The 18976-nt window shown below is 36.0% G+C and overlaps 1 protein-coding gene across 23 annotated transcripts in view; it reads left to right on the plus strand.

Annotated features, from left to right (window-relative positions):
- The first annotated feature begins 2426 nt into the window (after window positions 1-2426).
- Window positions 2427-18976, plus strand: part of EMC2 (ER membrane protein complex subunit 2) — a 402209-nt gene continuing 385659 nt past the window's right edge. For 19 of the 23 annotated variants that reach the window (XR_004816012.2, XR_007401889.1, XR_007401891.1 and 16 more), the window contains exons 1-5: window positions 2427-2564; window positions 8402-8515; window positions 9222-9286; window positions 12526-12611; window positions 17991-18048. Coding sequence is in view for 5 of the 23 variants with exons in the window: in XM_035716635.2 (XP_035572528.1) it covers window positions 2525-2564; window positions 8402-8515; window positions 9222-9286; window positions 12526-12611; window positions 17991-18048 (363 nt within the window). In the remaining 18 variants the exon portion in view is untranslated. Of the gene's footprint in view, window positions 2565-6492; window positions 6587-6637; window positions 6877-7490; window positions 7574-8401; window positions 8516-9221; window positions 9287-12525; window positions 12612-17990; window positions 18049-18976 lie in introns of those variants that run through there. The other 4 variants (XR_007401897.1, XR_003138478.3, XR_004816045.2 and 1 more) reach the window with 4 other exon arrangements.

An 18976-nucleotide genomic window follows, 5' to 3' on the forward strand; every position in this document is an offset into this window, starting at 1 on the left:
CCAACGAAAGATGAATGGATAAAGAAGATGTGGTTTATGTATACAATGGAATATTACTCAGCTATTAGAAATGACAAATACCCACCATTTGCTTCAACGTGGATGGAACTGGAGGGTATTATGCTGAGTGAAGTAAGCCAGTCGGAGAAGGACAAACATTGTATGTTCTCATTCATTTGGGGAATATAAATAATAGTGAAAGGGAATATAAGGGAAGGGGGAAGAAATGTGTGGGAAATTCCAGAAAGGGAGACAGAACGTAAAGACTGCTAACTCTGGGAAACGAACTAGGGGTGTTGGAAGGGGAGGAGGGCGGGGGGTGGGAGTGAATGGGTGACGGGCACTGGGGGTTATTCTGTATGTTAGTAAATTGAACACCAATAAAAAAAAAAAAAAAAAAGAAAGAATAGTAGATGAGGTGAGAGATGTAGGAGAGAGCCACACTGAGTAAAGCCCTATAAACTGAGGTAGTGTTTAGAGTATACTTTCATTGCCTGGGGGAGTCATTTGAGAGCCATAAGCAAAGGACTTCTGTGGTCTGATTTTTTTTTTTTTTAAGACAGTAGGGCTGCTAGTACAGAAAATAGATTTTATACAGCTAGAATGAAACTAACATAGTTAAGAGGCTATTACAGTCAGTAAGGTGAGAGATGGTTGTGGCTTAGACTGAAGTAGTACCAGTGGAGATGCAAGTAGACTTGGAAAAAGTTTTGGAAGTACAATACAGTATTTACCGACAGGCTACATATAGGAGGTGGAGAATCGACAATACTTCCTAGAATTTTAGTTTGTGCAACTAAGTGGATAGTTTCATCAACTGCAGTGGGGAAGCCTATTTGGGGGGTGTGGTGGAAGGAATCCAGAATTCTGTTTGGGATATGTTAACTTGGAGATGTGTATTAGCTATCTAAGTGAATATGTCAAGAAAGCAGAACTGGGTCTCAGAGGAGAATTTGGGAGTCATCAGCATATAAGTAGTATTTATAGCCAAAGGACTGGTACCTCCATGGGAGTGCCATGCAATATCTCTTTTAATTTTGATAACAATTCAAAGTAGGTATTTTTCTTTTTATATAACTATAATTAGCTTCTTTTTATACATGAGCAAATGGGATGCTCAGAGATATACATTCCAAAAGTCAACCAGCTACTAAATATTGGAGTTTGGGTTCAAATCTGTCTGATAGAGTTCGTGTTCGTTCTATTGTTTTCTTGAAGCATTAGAATACATGAATTTCTGAGTGGAAGGTTTTTAATTTTTTTGAATGAAGAATTTCTAAAAGGTCTGTTAAGTTTGCAGAGAATGAAGCTCATTCAGAATCGATTCCAAGTTTCTAAGTTCAATAGTCTTTTCTGTCCTTATGTAACTTCTCTGTGGCTGATGCTATTGATAGTTCCTTTTACTTTTTTAAATTCTACTCCCCTGGCTTGTGGGATATGACCCTCCTTTCTCCCTATCTTGATTGCCTCTTCATTGTTCCTTAACTATGGCTATAATGTAGAAATTTTTTGCCTTCTTTCCTCATTTTACATATTCCCTTTACAATTTCATGTTTCCATTGTTTCAAATATTAAATATATGCATATGAATTTAAATTTCTTTTCTTCTACTCCAGACACGTCTCCCTAGCTCTAGTAGACTAGGTCTAATGGTTCCAGAAAGCAAATAGCTTGGTGGGTGAGGGTGGGAAAGGAGGCTCCCCGCCGTGAAGTGGTAGAGGAGGAGCCAAGTGCAGGGACTGGGACGGTCTCCTTTGTACATTTATTCCGTATTTCATTCATTCACTTATTTATAAGGATTTACATGTTGGCTGGTCTTACGAGTTTTCAAATCTAGAATGGCAGACGGTGATCCAGGTTGCCAAGAAGACTTCACGTGAACATTTATTTACTCAGTCCTCGGCCACACAAGCATAATGCGTAAAGGCAGAATCTCGCTTAGTCTCTCAGAGAGATTTAAACAAATTTTTGGAGTGCATCAGTTTAGTCGGACATTCTAAAAGAAAAATGGAAAGCAAATCCCATTACGGAAGGAGGAAAGCTGGCAAATAAAGGACTGGAGCAGATGTGACATTGCAGCAGAGCATGAAGAGAACAAGGTTAGGGAGTGGGAAGAAAACGAATACACCTACGTAGGGAAAAATGAAAAGCCGGGAGTGGCGCATATTAAAAAAAACAAAAAAACAAAAAAAACAACAACCCGCATTTGCTAAAAATCCCTGGTAAAAAAAGTCACCTCGTCCTGGGCGGACTTCACCTTCCGGCCCTCAAGTCACGGCGTCCTCAGAGTCCCTGAACGCCACCAGCCGCCAAGCTCGCCCCGCCCGCTCCGCTCCGCTCCGCTCGCCCCGCCCCCTTCCCCAACTTCCCTGCCAGGGGGCCGCGTGCACGTGCGCGGCGGATCCCGCCCCCTCCGGCCCTCTCGACCAATGAGAAAGGGCGTCGCAGTTCGCCACCGCCCGGTCGCAGGTCACGTGACGGTGTCTCCCCGCCCTCTCATTCCCTGCCTCTAGGTTCTGAGAAGATGGCGAAGGTCTCAGAGCTTTACGATGTCACTTGGGAAGGTAACTGCGGGCGGGGAGGGCGCGGAAAGACCAAAAGCCCTGGGAAGCGGTTCGGCAGTACGTGCCGCCGGGCGGAGACCTGGATTCTTTGGTCTGTCTTCTGCACTGGAGCTCTCTCCGGACCGGCCAAGCTGAGGAGGTGGCCGAGGTGGATTTTGAGGCTGACCCTCTCCTTGGCCCGGCCGCCGATTGCAGTCTGTGGTGTTCCCCACCGCCCGTGCTCATCAATAGACTGACTGACCCATGTACCGCCGCGCTGTGCAGTAGCCCAGGATGGCTTCCATTCTGAGACGGGAGGGCCGTCACGCATGTCGTGTGGCTGCTGGGAGGCGCGGAGGAGGCGGGGTGGTTCCCTGCCGAAGCTTCCCTGCAGCCGAGAAATACAGGGCCTCCGAGGCCTTTCATTAAGCTGTGTGAGGGTTACGACTCTGGGCTTTAAAGGTCTGTGGAAGACCCGTGAACAAAATTGATCCTCCCACGTGCCACTTTACATTTCGTTCTCTGCAAAACTGGGTCTCGCATTTCTCTTCTTCAATATCCGCTCCCCCATTCCCCTCAAAGCACACTTAGACACGTAACACAACTTTCTTTCTGCTTCCTGCCAGTAATTCCTTTTCTGAAAGGGGAAAAGAACTGGTTATTTTAGGTATATGCTCAAGTGTGATGGACTTCTTTTCCCATTCTACTTTAAGGGAGAGTGTTCTTTAAATCTGGAAGCAGCCAAACTTTGAGCCCGTTTTACAAGAGATTTTTGTGTTCTTAAAAACTTTAGTGGGAAGCATGGTTAAGAGCCTTGAGTTTCTCTAAGGCATGATAGTTGTGTAATTGAAATTTCTTTTCCCGTTATTTAACGGTAGCTTTAATAGCTTATTTGTTTAGTGAATGCCTTCTTCAGATACTTAAACAGTGACCTGATAACATGTGGACTGAAAGTTATATTGGCCATTTGATGGTGACTGTCTCTCTCAGATATTACAAAATTGCAAACATATGTGGGAAAAGGTAAAATTCCTTTATACCTGAACGGAATTCAGTAATTTATCATTAGTTTTGTGGCCTCTAGCTCACTGTAACCTCAGGATTTCTACCTGTATTGGGGGAGTTCATTCTATTAAATAAAAGTATTAGCTGCTTAGTGCTAGATCTTGGGTATATTAAATTAAGGAACACACAGTCCTTACCTTTAGGGAATTCACAGTCTAAGGGAGAAGACAGACCTGTAAAATACATAGTTTTAAAAGGCTTCTGTCAACTGTATATTCGGAAGCCAGATGGTAGATATGTGGCTGTTACTTTTAATGCTTTTTAAAATTTTCTTCGATTATTTCATACTTTTTAGAAAGTGCTACTTTGAAGGTATGTTCAATTCGGTTTCTTAGATGATAGGAGCAAGTAGATATGACCTATTAGCAGATAAGGTAATGATTTAGTAGGTAACTTGGATCTTACCCTTGGGTATTGTAAAGAGGAGTGGATTTAGAATAATAAATACAAACTACTTCACAAGTATGATTGAACAAAAGAGAAAACATGTTAAAATGCTTTTACACCATTAAGTGCTTTATAAAAAGATGATCTAGCTCCTTGTCCATGACTCCCACTTTATCTTAATTATTTCGCCCCTTACTCTTTGGGCTGGCTATGCTGGCTTTTGTTGAATTCCCTAAATGTGTTCTGCTCCTCTTATCTTAGAGCTGGACAGATGCTATTTCTTCCTACTGGGAGTGTTTTTCCTTTCTTGCTCTAGTCTTGCTACCATTATACATTACCGTGTATCGGAATTTCCCTCAAAGGTCATATATTTTGGAGAGCTTTCCTTGACCACCCTATCCTATCCCTTTGCCAAAATGTTTTGAAAAAAAGAATAAAAACAACAACAAAAGCAACAAAATGTACTTCTGGTCCTTTAACTCTGTGTCCTCATATTATTGAAGTCCTTATCCAATTTGTTAAGTTTTAAAATTTTGTTTCCTAGAATGAAGGGAGGGCCAGCCTGTTTTATTCTTGTGCTAGACATTTTGGAAGAGCTTAGTAATTGTTTACTAAGTGAATTGTTAATAGCATTAATAATAAACATTAACAAACTGTCACAAAGGACTATAAGTCATTTTTCAAGTGTTGGAAAAATTTCTGTACCTTAGGTAGACTTCGGCAGCTCATTCTACTAATAGGGTATAGTTTACTTATTTGGAAAATGAAGGTTTCAGACTTTTGTGGAATAAAAGTTCTGTTTCAGGGCTTTTAAAGAGATCCCAGATTTTTCTTTCAAAGACTTATAGTAACACATTTTTAGGATGTTAGAAGGTGATGGAGGACTCTTGAAGATAGTTTTTTGTTTAGATTTTTTGGGGAGGGCATGTCAGCTGGACCTGTGTCCTTAAGAATTCCATTGTATAACATCATGAATTAAAGCTGTGGAAATGGCTTGTTCAAAAAGTACTGTAGTTCTTGTGATAGGAGGATTTGTCACATTTATAAAAGACCCATGTAGTAAGTCTAACACTCTTTTAATCTATTGAGCTCTATAAAAAAAGGTAGAATATATGGTTTACCTATTCAGCCAGTTGAAAATTAATGCTGTTTGTTAGAGTAGTTACTGCTTAGGAGTTTAGAGGTGGGAAAGAGAGTTGTAAGAAGGGTATAGCCAAGTTTCTCAAAAATAAGATATTTGGCCAGGATATGGATAGGATGTCTAGCACACTGCCTTGCCTATAATAGGTACCAAATGAACATTTGTTGAAAAAATACTTGTAAAAATGTTTATTCTCTCTACTTTCTCTTTATTCAGTCCTTCAAACCATAATTTGGTTTCTATGCCCTATCATTCCAGTAAGGTTTCTAGGGAGACCTAATGCCATGTCTAATGAATGTGTTTTTTACACCTGTACTATATTTGTTGTTGCATATCACTCCATGAAACATTCTTTCCTTGGTTTCATAATAACATTAGGGGTCTCACTTTTCAGACCTTACCTTTGTGAGTTTTCTGTATCCATTTATTTGCTCCTTGATTTTTAGTGTCCTTAATAGTTCTTTTCTTAGCACTCTATTATCAGTGGTTTATTAAACCTGAGACCAACAGCCTCCAGACTGATGGAGGGATAAGTTTTATGTGGTTTTTGAATTCTATGAAATTGTATGTAAAATTGAGTATATGTAAACATGTACATATTTCTGGGAAAAAGAGGGTTCAAAGGTCTCATCAGCTTCAAAGAGTACAAAATTAAAAAGTTAAATGCCTTCTGTGGTTGATCTAATTCACATGTAGCTTTAACTATTGGCCTATATACTAAATAACATGTTAATTAAATACATATCTAGAGTACTTGTAACACGCACTGTTCCACTTCTTGAGGATACAGTGCTGAACATGACAGGCAGGATCCCAGATCTCACGGAACATACCCTGAGATTTCACTTCTAAGCTAAAGATCCATATTTATGAATATGTTTATGTTTTGTGAAAGTAATTTTTTTCAAGGTAAGAGCTAGGTTGTCACCTTGAATGCTAGCGTAATTTGGGTTCAGCATGTGGGCAAAGGGTGCGATGTTATGGAACAGATCTGTAAAACACTAATTTATATTCCCAAGACACTTAACTCCTCTTTTAAAATAATCTGCCAGGTTGGTGTGCCTGGGTGGTGCAGTCATTTAAGCATCTGACTCTTGATTTTGGCTGAGGTTATAATCTCAGGGTCTTTAGATGGAACCTTGGGTCAGCCTCTGTGCTCAGCAGAGTCAGCTTGGGTTTCTTTTTCCATCTCCCTCTGCCCTTCCCTGCTCGTGCACGCATGTGCTTTCTCTCTCTCTAAAATGAATACATAAATAAATCGTTAGAATAAAATAATCTGCAAGTGAACTGTGTTATAGGGGATAGAGTTTGAATGAATTCTGAGAACCCATGCTTTGGTTCTAAGCATAAGGTTCTGTTGTGATGTAATAAGGGATGTGTATTTGTTTTTTTTTTGTCCCCAGTTGTGTCACAGAGCTCCTAAACCCTTAGAAATTTCTTGAATGATAAGGTTAGTAGCAACAGCTTTTGTTATATTTAATCTTTTTTTCTTGGTTTTTGACTTAAGAGCCTCTAAGATCTTTGGAGTTTCTAGAATGTTGAGTATCTTTTTGTATGCTAATGAGACTGTTGGTGGCTGGATAGCTTCAGATTGGGGGCTGGTCATCCAAAAGACCAGGGAAAGTAAAAAATTGGAACTCTCATTTCTTGACTTCCTGGGAGAGGATCTGGAGATCAATCATGCCTTGGAATGAAGCCCCCATAAAACCCACTAAGCTATGGTGTTTGGAGAGCTTCCAGGTTGGTAAGCACCTCAAGGAAGGTACTAGGATGGTGTCTTGCTGAGAGAGAGTATGAAAGTTCCTCTGCTTTTCTTTTCTCTTCTCACTTTGCCCTATATATCTCTTTCATTTGGCTTTTCTTAGTTGTAGTTTTTATAAATCCATAATAGTAAGTGAAGCACCTATCTGAGTTCTGTGAGGTATTCTCACAAACCTGAGGAGGAGGTTGTGAGAACCCCAGACTTTATAGCCAGTTAGTCAGAAATACTGGTGGCCCTGACTCTTGATTGGTATCTAAGTTTTGTGGGATTGAGCCCTTAACCTGTGGGGTATGAATGACCTACTTTATTTTTTTATTTCTTAAATTTTTTTGTCTGTTCATTTCCTCTTGAACTTTGTAAGAATCAGTTCAAGGTTATTTCCTTTGCGGAGTGAGAGTCAAGGTGATTTCTGGTTGTCAGTAGAAGGAATTAACTGTGTTAATTTGATTTTTAAGACCATTTAGGATCTATTTTTGTCTTGCAATTTTTTTTTAAGACTTTGAGCTATAGGAACTCAGATAATGCGTATGAAAGTAGTGAAAATTTCATGTTTCTTTTATACTTATTCTCTAGGGGCCAGCTTATGTGTTCAACAATTTAACTGTTTAAATCTCTTCTGTGTCTGTAGAAGGAAGAGGTGGTACCCAGATGAATAAATATGTTAGATTTTCTCAGGTAGGAGTAAGAAATCATATATGTGATTGGCAAATTGGATAGTTCATTCTACCATAACTATATGAAAAAGGGACCTTTTGTTTACTGGATTAGATACTTTTTCCCAGTTATTTCTGTTGTTATCAAAATACTGTTCATTACAACTCCTCAGTTTCCTCTTATTTTATGATATGCAAAGTTGTTCTTGTGACTTTTGCTAGTGCTTTTTACTTTACTTTACATTATTCTTTTTACTTATTATTATATATATAATTGAAAGATTTCCTTTGTTCTGATTCTTTTGCTGTTTATTTTCTTGCATAGCTGTGTATCTTTATACATTATATGTACTGTTAATGTTATTAGGAAGTTTTATGATGAATGTCCTTTCAGTGCAGACAGCCTAATATGATCCCCTGATTATGAAATTTTACATTCTTGAGTGGGTGAGCTTCAGGAGTACTTTGGATTTTTGAGATTTCTACAAATAATTTTGTGTTCCCACCTACAACCCCCCAAAATTATCCCTAGCTTTTATCAGGTTCTGAAAATTGTCTCTAACTTCAAAAAAGTTAAGATCCATAGTTGCTTTAGATCTTAAATCTTTGTAGCAGACCAATCCTATTCATTACTTTTATATAGTTGTAACATTAGTTGTAATGTCTTTTTAATCTTCTAAAGGATCTGTTGCTTTTGTTAAATTTATTTTCTGCTTTATGAATTTTGACATACCTTAGACTTATATCAGTGTGACTTTATTTTCTCTGCCTGAAAAGTTGATTTCAATTTCCTTATCAATTTTTGACACTGATCAAATATATATGTAATAACAAGCTTTATTTTTTTCAGAAATGCGAGATAAAATGAGAAAATGGAGAGAAGAAAACTCACGAAACAGTGAGCAAATTGTGGAAGTTGGAGAGGAATTAATTAATGAATATGCTTCTAAGCTTGGAGATGATAGTAAGTGCTTTATTCATGCTCTTTCCTGTTTTGGGTTTTAGTTTTTTTATTTTTATTCTTTTTTGGGTTTTAGTTTTTTTAAAAAGCATCTTTTCATTACGTTTTTCCTGCAGTCTATGATTTGCCCCCTATTTAAAAAAAAAAAAAAACTCAGGATGTCTAATGATGCATTATTTTGAGAAGGATTTCTAAATTGGCTGGTTGTAGTGAAGCATTCAAATAGACATTTTTGCTTTAAAGCTTAGAGGGCTATAGTCTTGGTCTGGTCACAATGTATTTCATAAAAAATTTTTTAGTAACGCCTGTGTGGCTCAGCTGTTGGGCAGCTGCCTTCGGCTTAGGTCCTGATCCCAGGATCTGGGATCGAGTTCCGCATCGGGCTATTCTGAGGGAGCCTGCTTCTCCCTCTGCCTATTTCTCTGCCTCTCTGTGTCTCTCATGAATAAATAGATAAATCTGTAAAAAAAAAAAGAATTTTTTAGAAGAGGAAAGGTATTAAATAATAGATTTTTTTAACCTTATAAGGTATTAAAATATTTTATATTACTGAAAGCATAGAAGAATGCTTTCTTAATCTATATATAATGCAGTAAAACAATTTTCAGTTACAAGTAATGTTCTCTAAAATATCAGAAACAAGAAAAATGTCTGATTTCTTTTGGGAGATTTTTACATTAAGTTCAATTTTTTTTCTCTCTGTGTCTAGTTTGGATCATATATGAACAAGTGATGATTGCAGCCCTAGACTATGGTCGAGATGACTTGGCATTGGTAGGTATTTAAACTAATTATATTTTATTTTATTTTAAATTTACTTCGTGAATTATAAGTACCTTAAAAGCTTTAGTACATGGCTTGTACTTGAATGCTTTTAATGTACAAGCCATGTACGTTGCTTGTTAAGTACCTTATAAGCTTTAGTACGTGGCTTGTACTTGAATGCTTTTATGGGTGAATTTCAGTGCTACTCCTAAGAGTAGGTGAGACTAACTAGGTACTTTGGGACAGTTAAATCTTTTTAACAGTCTTGGGAAGTAGATATTTATTATCCCAGTTTTACTGAAAAGATTAAATTGGTTGGTGAAGGTTGTCCACTTAACAGGTGAATTATGCTATTATAGAGTTTAAAAAAAGAAGCAGATAGTTTAAAACAAGTTTATCTTTTGGGTTTTTGAATGACTTTTATAACACAGAGAGTAGGGATCCCTGGGTGGCACAGCGGTTTGGCGCCTGTCTTTGGTCCAGGGCGTGATCCTGGAGATCCGGGATCGAATCCCACATCGGGCTCCCGGTGCATGGAGCCTGCTTCTCCTTCTGCCTGTGTCTCTGCCTCTCTCTCTCTCTCTCCCTGTGTGACTATCATAAATAAATAAAAATTAAAAAAAAATAAAATAAAGTATAACACAGAGAGTAGAGTCACTGACTCATGATGATTTGACTTACAGTTTTTCAACTTAATTAATAATGGTCTGAAAGCAATACACATTCACAGGAAACTATACTTTGAATTTTGATCTTTTCCTAGGCTAGTGATAAGTGGTACAATACTTTCTCATGATGCTGTGTGGTGGCAGTGGGCCCTACCCTCCCAGTCAGCCATATGATCATGGTCACCAGGGTAAACAACTGATAAACTTACTACCATTCTGTACCCATACAGACATTCTGTTTTTCACTTTCATATAGTATTTAGTAATTAAATATAGTAATACTGTATTTCATATAGTATTTAGTAAATTTAGTAAACATGAGATAGTTGATGTCTTATTATACAGTAGGCATTGTGTTAGAAGATTTTGCCCAACATAAGCTAAAGTGTTCTGAGCATGTGTCAGGCAAGCTAGGCTAAACTATGCTGTTCAGTAGGTTAGGTGTTATTAAACACATTTTTGACTTTCAATATTTTGAACTTAATAATTTATTTATTGGGATTTATTGGGATGTAACCCCACCATAAGTGGAAGATCTGTACATAATGTTAAATACTATTTTGCATTGTTGTAAATGTATCTCTTAAATTATTAGAAAATCCTAACATGTATAGAACATGACTTAGAATATTAATATTGCTTTTAGAATAAAAGAATGATAATAGCTATATTTTTGAATACTCATGTGATAGCCATTGTGCTAAACGCTTTATATCATACTTTATTTAATCTTCACAGTTATTTCTTGATTTGTGCTTGATACTATCATTATATTCATTTTGTAAATGAAAAAGTGAAGGTTTCTGGTTTTTCGTTTTATTGTTCTATATTCCAGAGTTCTTCAGTACAACTTCATGCTATTTCCTCATTTAAGCCAAAAAGAAAGTACATGCAAACAAAGTAGAAATATTAGGAGAACATATGCATATCTGAATTAGCATTGCTTTTTTTCTAAGGTAATTTATGCTACATTGCCTATATATCTAATTTCAGTGGAGCTACTAGTGGTAAAAGAAAAAGTGTTCCATTAAACCTTTTAGATTACCATCAGAACCTATGAGATAGTCTGTCTATCTATCTATCTATCTATCTATCTATCTATCTGAGGGGGAGGGGTATAGGAGAGGGGGAGAGAGAATCTCAGGCAAGCTCTATGCTCAGTGCAGAGCCCAACCCAGGGCTTGGTCCCATAACCCTGAGATCATCACCTGAGCTGAAATCAAGAGACGCTTAACCAACTGAGCCCTGAAATAGTCTTTCAAATATTCATAGAGATTGCAGCTTGCATCTTTTTTTTTTTTTAAAGATTTTATTTATTTATTCATGAGGGACACAGAAAGAAGGAGAGGCAGAGAGACACAGGCAGAGGGAGAAGCAGGCTCCATGCAGGGAGCCCGATGTGGGACTCGATCCCGGGTCTCCAGGATCAGGCCCTGGGCTGAAGGCGGCGCTAAACCGCTGAGCCACCCGGGCTGCCCCTGCAGCTTGCATCTTAAGGGAAATGTTTACTTGTTTTTTAAGAAGCCAAATGCCATTTGATGAAGTAGGAGATCAAATTAGATAATATTGGTAACCAAAGCCAGAGATCAACTTAAATGGTAGCTTTTTTTGTAACATAGTATTTTTTTAATGTTCAGAATTTCTATACAGCTTGATTAACCAAGTAGTATGAGTTGTGCATGGTGTCAAAGAAATAAACATCATCTCCAGTTTTGACTAACTTGAATATTTTTCTTAGTGTGGCAGATGTTTAGCCACGTACTTGGAAGCTATACTTCCAGATCATGTTATAACTTTTTTATTACTAATTAATAGTTTCTTCACTAAGGAAAGGTATTTTTTTTTTTTTTTTGGTCACTTATGCTTTGGGGCACTAGAATGGACTGTTTTTATAATCCTTAACATTTTAGTGCTTCCAAGACTCTTAAAATCCTCATATGTTGCTGAGAACATAGTTGGTACTCAATAAATACTTGATTGATTATTTATTTATTTATTTATTTATTTATTTATTTATTTATTTAAGTTGATAGGTGGATTATGGATCTCTCCCAAAGGGGTTTGGTACTCTTTAGATTTGGTGTCGGTATTTTATAACCCCAAGTCAGGATATGTGTACTGACAGGATGATTGATTAATACATGATTTCAACAGGGCAAAAGTGTTATAGTATTTGGAAGACTTGAGAGTACTGTCAAAGAGCTAAATTTATATCAGGAGAATGCTTAGATAATAGAAACTAAAAGCCAGGAAGTTGTTGTAAGGGTTTAAGTTGGGCCATTATGGAAGCAATTCTGAAGGAGGAGTAATATGGCAACATCTAAAGAGTTATTAGTGTATCCCATGACCTGCTTATTTTCCCAGTTAAGAGCATGATCAGTTTCTGAGTACTGTAATTTCAGGGTTCTTCTTTTATCCCTTATTCATTACCAATTAATTTCACTTCATGTTGTTAGAGTACACTAATGAAATGATTTAAGAAGATACATTGAAGATTATATAGGCCATTCCCTCTAGCTCATTTAGTATATGTAATGTAATTCCTACTTCTTAAGTCTTTTTTACCAATTATTTTTTCAGTTTTGTCTTCAGGAGTTGAGAAGACAGTTTCCTGGCAGCCACAGAGTCAAGAGACTAACAGGCATGAGATTTGAAGCCATGGAAAGGTAACTGAACCTTAAAAACAGTATAATCTCAGGGAATGCCTCGGTGGCTCAGTGGTTGAGCTTCTGCCTTCAGCTCAGGGCATGATCCCGGGATCCTGGGAATGAGTCCCACATCGGGCTCCCTGTGGGGAGCCTGCTTCTCCCTCTGCCTATGTCTCTGGCTCTCTGTGTCTCATGAATAAATAAATAAAGTCTTTTAAAAAACTCCAGTCTAATCGCATTTTAAAATGGTAAATGTGGGGTCTAGATATAGGTCCTCCTATACTCATGACAGCATCATTAAGTGTGCAAGAACTTTTGCTTTTGAGCTGCAGAAAAGTGTCAGTGCTTTCTCAGCATAAATCTTGCCAGTTACTCCCAATAAATAGGATTTGACATAGGAGTGCAATTTACCATCTCTGACCTAGTGAAATGGGTTTGTGTTTTGGAGTAAGGACTGGTTTTATATCCTGTTCTACGATTTATTAGCTGTTTATCTGGCACATTATTCAACTTATTTAAATCTTTTAGCCTTATTCCTCTGTAAAATGAGACTATTACCAACTTGTCAGGATTGTTTTGGGAATTAGTAATGACATATGTGTAGTACCCTGACAGGTATTCAAGGCATAGAAGCTATTACTATTTCTTAAATGGTATATAGTTGGCATTGTATTAGTTTCAGGTACATGACATCATGATCTGATATTTGTGTATATTGTGAAGTGATTACCACAGTGGGTTTAGTTAACATCCATCACCATACATTGTTACAATTTTTTTTCTTATGAGAACTTTTAAGATTTTCTCTCTTAACAGCTTTCAAGTACATAACACAGTATTGTTAACTATAGTAACTATACTGTATATTATATTCCCCAGGACATATTTTATAACTGGAAATTTGTACCTTTTGAGCACTGTTACCTATTTTCCCACCCCCAGTGCCTACCTCTGGCAACCACTAATCTGTTCTCTGTTTCTAGGAGTTTGTGTTCTTTTTGATTCCACATATAAGTGAGATCATATAGTTTTTGTCTTTCTCTATTACATTTACCATATGCCCTAAAGTTCCATCCAAGTTGTCATAAATGGCAGATTTTTTTTTCTCTTTTATGGCTGAATAATATTTCATGATACCAGTCTTCTTTATCCACTCATTTGTTAATGGGCTTTTAGACTATTTCTGTGTATTGGTTATTGCAAATAATGGTGCAATGAATGTGAGGTTGAAAATACCTATAAGATAGTGATTTTGTTTGCTTTGGTTAAATACCTAGAAGGAGAATTGCTGGATCAAATGGGAGTTCTATTCTGAATTTTGTAAGAGACCTCTACTGTTTTTCATAGTGGCTGTGCCAATTTACATTCCCATTAACAGTGCACAAGAGTTCCCTTTTCTCTTCATCCTTGGCAAGACTTGTTATGTCTTGTCTTTTTGATAATAGCCATTCTGATATGTGTGAGCTAATAGCTCACTGTGGTTTTGATTTTCATTTCCCTGTTGATTAGTAATGTTGAACACGTTTTCATGTACCTGTTTGCTATCTGTATGTCTTCCTTGGAAAAGTATTCAGTTCCTCTGTCTCTTTTTAATTAGGTTTTTTTTCTTTTTCTTTTTTTTTTTTTTTTTTTGCCATTTATTGTATGAGTTCTTTGTACGTATTAGATATTAACTCTTTAGCAAGTAATTGAAAGTATCAGATAATTTGCAAATATTTTTCCAATTCCATAAATTATGTTTTCATTTTTGTTGAGTGTTTTCTTCGTTGTACAGAAGCTTTTGAGTTTGATATAGTCCCACATTTTTTTTGCTCTTGTTGGCCTTTTTTTTTTATAACCTCAGTTATAGTAGCTTTTAGTAAGTAGAATGTATCGATATAATTTTTCTTAATCTCTTTAATCCTTAACTTTTGACTTATGTGTTTGTGTATATGTATAGTTTAATCCCATTGGATTGTCTCTGTAAGCAATCAAAGAGCATAGGTAAAGAAAAATAAATAAAATAGTATTATTCTAGGTTAGCAGAAAGTAATTTAGATTCAAAGGACAGAATGGAGGAAATCTACAATGGATTGTTCCTGAATCTGTGTTTTCACTAATATCATTTTTTGTTTTATTTCAAGTGGTATAAATTTCTAGACCATTCTTAAAATGTATTAATACCCAAACATCCCAGAGTCCAAGATGGTTGATTTTTAAAATTATCTTGTAAAGGTTTGAGAGGTACTAGTTTCCAAAGCACACATTTTAAGTAGTTACTAGCCCTCTACCCGCCTTCCAATCATGCAAAAAAATTGATAGGGTAACAATTTATTTATTTATTTTTAAAGATTTTATTTATTTATTCATGAGAGAGGCAGAGACATAGGCAGAGGGAGAAGCAAGGCTCCCTGTAGGGATCCTGATGTGGGACTTGATCCCAGGACCCCAGGATCATGACCTGAGCCAAGGGCAGACGCTCAACCACTGAGCCACCCAGGTGCCCCACAGTAATTTATTCTTAAGTTTTCTAAGACACAGGTGAACTCTAATTCATCTAAGCCTTACTCTTTAATTGAAACTCATGTAATCATTTTACTCAATAAGGTTTTACTGCTTTTTTTCTTGGAAGAATGACTACTATGTGTCTTCATTACATAGGACCATTAATAATTGATTCTCATACACAATTGTGTGAATTAGAGTGATCTGTGGAATTTAAAATACATAGTTCCCTACTCCCCACTTAACTGAGATCACTTTTTTAGGAGTGTAATCAGAATCTTTCTTTTAAAAAAAGCCCTTCAGGAGAAGAGACAAGTAGGTTTACAAGTAAGTTTAAGAACATTGCTGACTAAAGGTAAATTCTTGTGGACCTTCAGTGTATTAGGATTCTCTAGAGAAACAGAACCAAGAGGATATTGGTGTACATATACATGGGTGGGAGGAGGGAGGAAGGATGTATAGGGAGAGGGAGAGGCTTATTATGAAGCAATCAAGGAAGCTGAGAAGTCCTAGAATCTGCTGTGCAGCTTGGGAGACCCAGGAAAGTTGGTACTGTAATTCAGTTTGAATCCCAAGTCCAAAGGCCTGAGAACCAAGGAAGCCAGACTGAGGACAGGAGAAAATGAGATGAGATGTCCCAGCTCAAGTAGTGAGGCAGTAAAAAGGAGTGAACAACTCTCTTTCCTTTGTAGTTTTATTCAAGCTCTCAAAGGATTGGGTCATGTTCACCCACATTGGGGAAGGCAATCTATTTTAGCAGTAAATCTGTCCACAGATTCAAATGCTAATCTTATCTGAAAACATCCTTAGACATACCCAGGAATAGTATTTAATCTGGGCAGTGCATGGTCAGTCAAAGTGATCTGTCACACTCAGAAAAATTAACCATCACAGTCAGTTTTTACAGAACTTACTATTTTTTTATAGTAAAATTTAAATATATTTAAGTAAACAACTAGCTATTAATGTTTTGTATGTATAGTTTTTTGTGTTTTTTTTCTTAAGATTTTACTTATTTGAGAGAAAGAGATCGTGCACAGGCTGGGGAAAGGGGCAGAAGGAGATGGGGAAGCAGACTCTGTTGAGTAGGGAGCCTGACATGGGGCTCAATTCCAGGACCCTGATATTATGACCTGAGCCAAAGGCAGATTCTTAACTGATTGAGCCACACAGCGGCCCCTATGTATATAGTTTTTTTTTTTTTTTTTTAAGATTTATTTATTTATTCATTCAGAGAGAGTGAGAGAGAGGCAGAGACACAGGCAGAGGGAGAAGCAGGCTCCATACAGGGAGCCTGACGGACTCAATCCCGGGTCTCCAGGATCACACCCCGGGCTGCAGGTGGCGCTAAACCGCTGCGCCACCAGGGCTACCCCTATATAGTTTTTATACAACTATAAAAACGATGTAAATTTTCTGATAATACCGAAAAAACTAGAAAACTGCTAAAATTTAGATTATCATTATATTAGTGAAATGAAGTTTCCTATTGTTTTCTGTCATTTGGTGTGTTTTCTAAAGCTTATGTAGTTGGAAAAAAGATTCCCAGGGGGTTCTCATTCTCATGTACTGTATCTTGTGAGCACCCTTGCTCTATAACATTAATTTTGTCCTTGTTTATATACTTCATTGTCTTATTAATATTTAATGATTTTTATTTTACGTTTCTCCATTTAGTTGCAGGTTCTATTGAGGCTAGCATCCTTACTGTATTACCATGTATTTGAGGTCCAAACTAATTTTATTTGAACTAGTCAAGTCTGATTGACTTAGTGTGCCATGATGTTATTTGGCCTCCATATGGTATGAACACATTTACAAATTAAGTCTGCTTTTATTTTTCTCAGTTGTCTACTACAGTTAAAGTAGTCTTACCTACTAGCATGATTATAATCACAAAGAGACTTGGGTGCTAAAATTGTGGGGCAGTATTCAGTTAAAAGATATGTCATTATAATGATACAGAATATTCATGTATTGAATATCATTAAGAGAGAAATATAAAATTAAAAAATTCTCTTAGGAAACTTAAGAAGAGATCTCAAGAACATAGCTATTGTTCCTAGTTTTAGAAACATTGCTGTGAAAGGTTTTAAAGATTGCTTTTTGTTTTCTTTAAAGATCGATATCTGGAAATGGAGAAATTGATTTGAAGTAGAGTTGGGGTTATGGATACTGTTAGGAAGGAATTTCAGAATCAGCTTTTTCCTTACACCTCAAACAAGAGTCATACAAGAATCATACAAGAGTATATGATGTTCTTTATGTGATTTCTGATGTATCCTTCTGCTTGATTCCTTATCACATAATGTTTATTTTGGCTTGTTAGACATAGGCAGACACATTTGATTATTTTTTCATTTGTGTTGTTGTAAATTGTTAACTATTCCCTTTGTGAGGTTGTAACCCAGCAGGGTGTACTGCAGGTGTATATTTAACAGGTACTTAATGAATTGAACTGAACCAGCTAACTAAGAAAAGCTAAGTATTTATTAAAGGAGAATTAAATCATGGATCATTTCCTTGTGAATTTGTTAAAATGAAACTTGTTCTTATGCTTTATTGGCTATAATTCTAGGTTTACCTAGGACCACAAAGGTATCTATGTTGCTAGTTTTTACCTTTGTATTTAAGCCAAATTGAATCATTGTATTTTAGTTCATCTCTTTTTTTTTCTTTGTTCATGAATCTGTGTTTTTAAAGTAAGTTTTTCTAGAAATACTTTATTCATGAATTTTTTTCTGTAAAAAATAATACTGTAGCAAATTTCTGCTGTTACGTGAAGATCAGAAGAGACTTGGATTGCAATTGTAAACACATTTAAAGCCCTACCAGTTTAATTGTTTTCTGTATTTACTATTTGTCACTAAAATTTGAAAGTAATGATTCTTGATTTTCTTTCTTTTTAAATAGATATGATGATGCTATACAACTATATGATCGAATTTTACAAGAAGATCCAACTAACACTGTAAGTTAGCTGATTGCCCTGGTGATTGTCTAAATTTTATTTTAAAAGGTGAAATTAATTGATTTTTGAAATAATGGAAAAGTAAATATGAAATCAGGTTTTATCTTCTTATTTTAGATACTTTATGTTGGGCCACATTTTAAAACTAGATTTAAAACTCTTCAGTGAAATTTGACTCGTGTATCTTTTTGGACAGAAACTGTGGAAATTTAGAAAGAAAGAATTTTACGTGCTTGCAAAAAGGTCAGCAGAGCTCAGTGGTTTTATAATATTTTGAAGTTTATGATAAATAACTTGTTTGGGTAGTTATATTTTAGTTTTAATGAAAAATGAAAGGGGTTATCAGTAATTGGTATATGGAATTAATAAAGGTGTTTTGATTTGGTTTTACTTTTTCTGTCTTACACTTGAACAGTAATACATATATGTACATATATTTAATATACTTGTGTATGTATACATATACTTGTATATATATGTGTGTATATATATATAAAGAAATATATATATTTTGTTTCCTGTAAGATAACATCTTTAATTTATCCTGATTTGAACAAATATATCAGTATATCGGGCAGAGTATTTGTTCTAAATATACTTATATCGTATTATTTGTCTTAAAAATATGCTGAAGATTTTTTTGATTTTTGAGAATAGTTAGAATTTTATTTTAATATTTTTGCATAATGGCTTTCCTCAGACATACCTTTTACTCAATGAAAAGTTATAGAGATTTTAGATAACATATCAGGCATTTTAATATTTTTTTTATACCCATGCACACATATGCCTGTTAAAAGCAAATCATATTTTAAAATTTTTAAACAAAAACCAGTTTGTTTTGCCCTTTTATAGGAGATATTGCTATATTAACACAAATACATGAACGTTTTCTCTTATTTGGCAAGTGTTTCATTGAAAATATACA

Source organism: Canis lupus, chromosome 13 (genome assembly GCF_003254725.2).
Source record: "Canis lupus dingo isolate Sandy chromosome 13, ASM325472v2, whole genome shotgun sequence".
Classification (NCBI taxonomy): domain Eukaryota; kingdom Metazoa; phylum Chordata; class Mammalia; order Carnivora; family Canidae; genus Canis; species Canis lupus.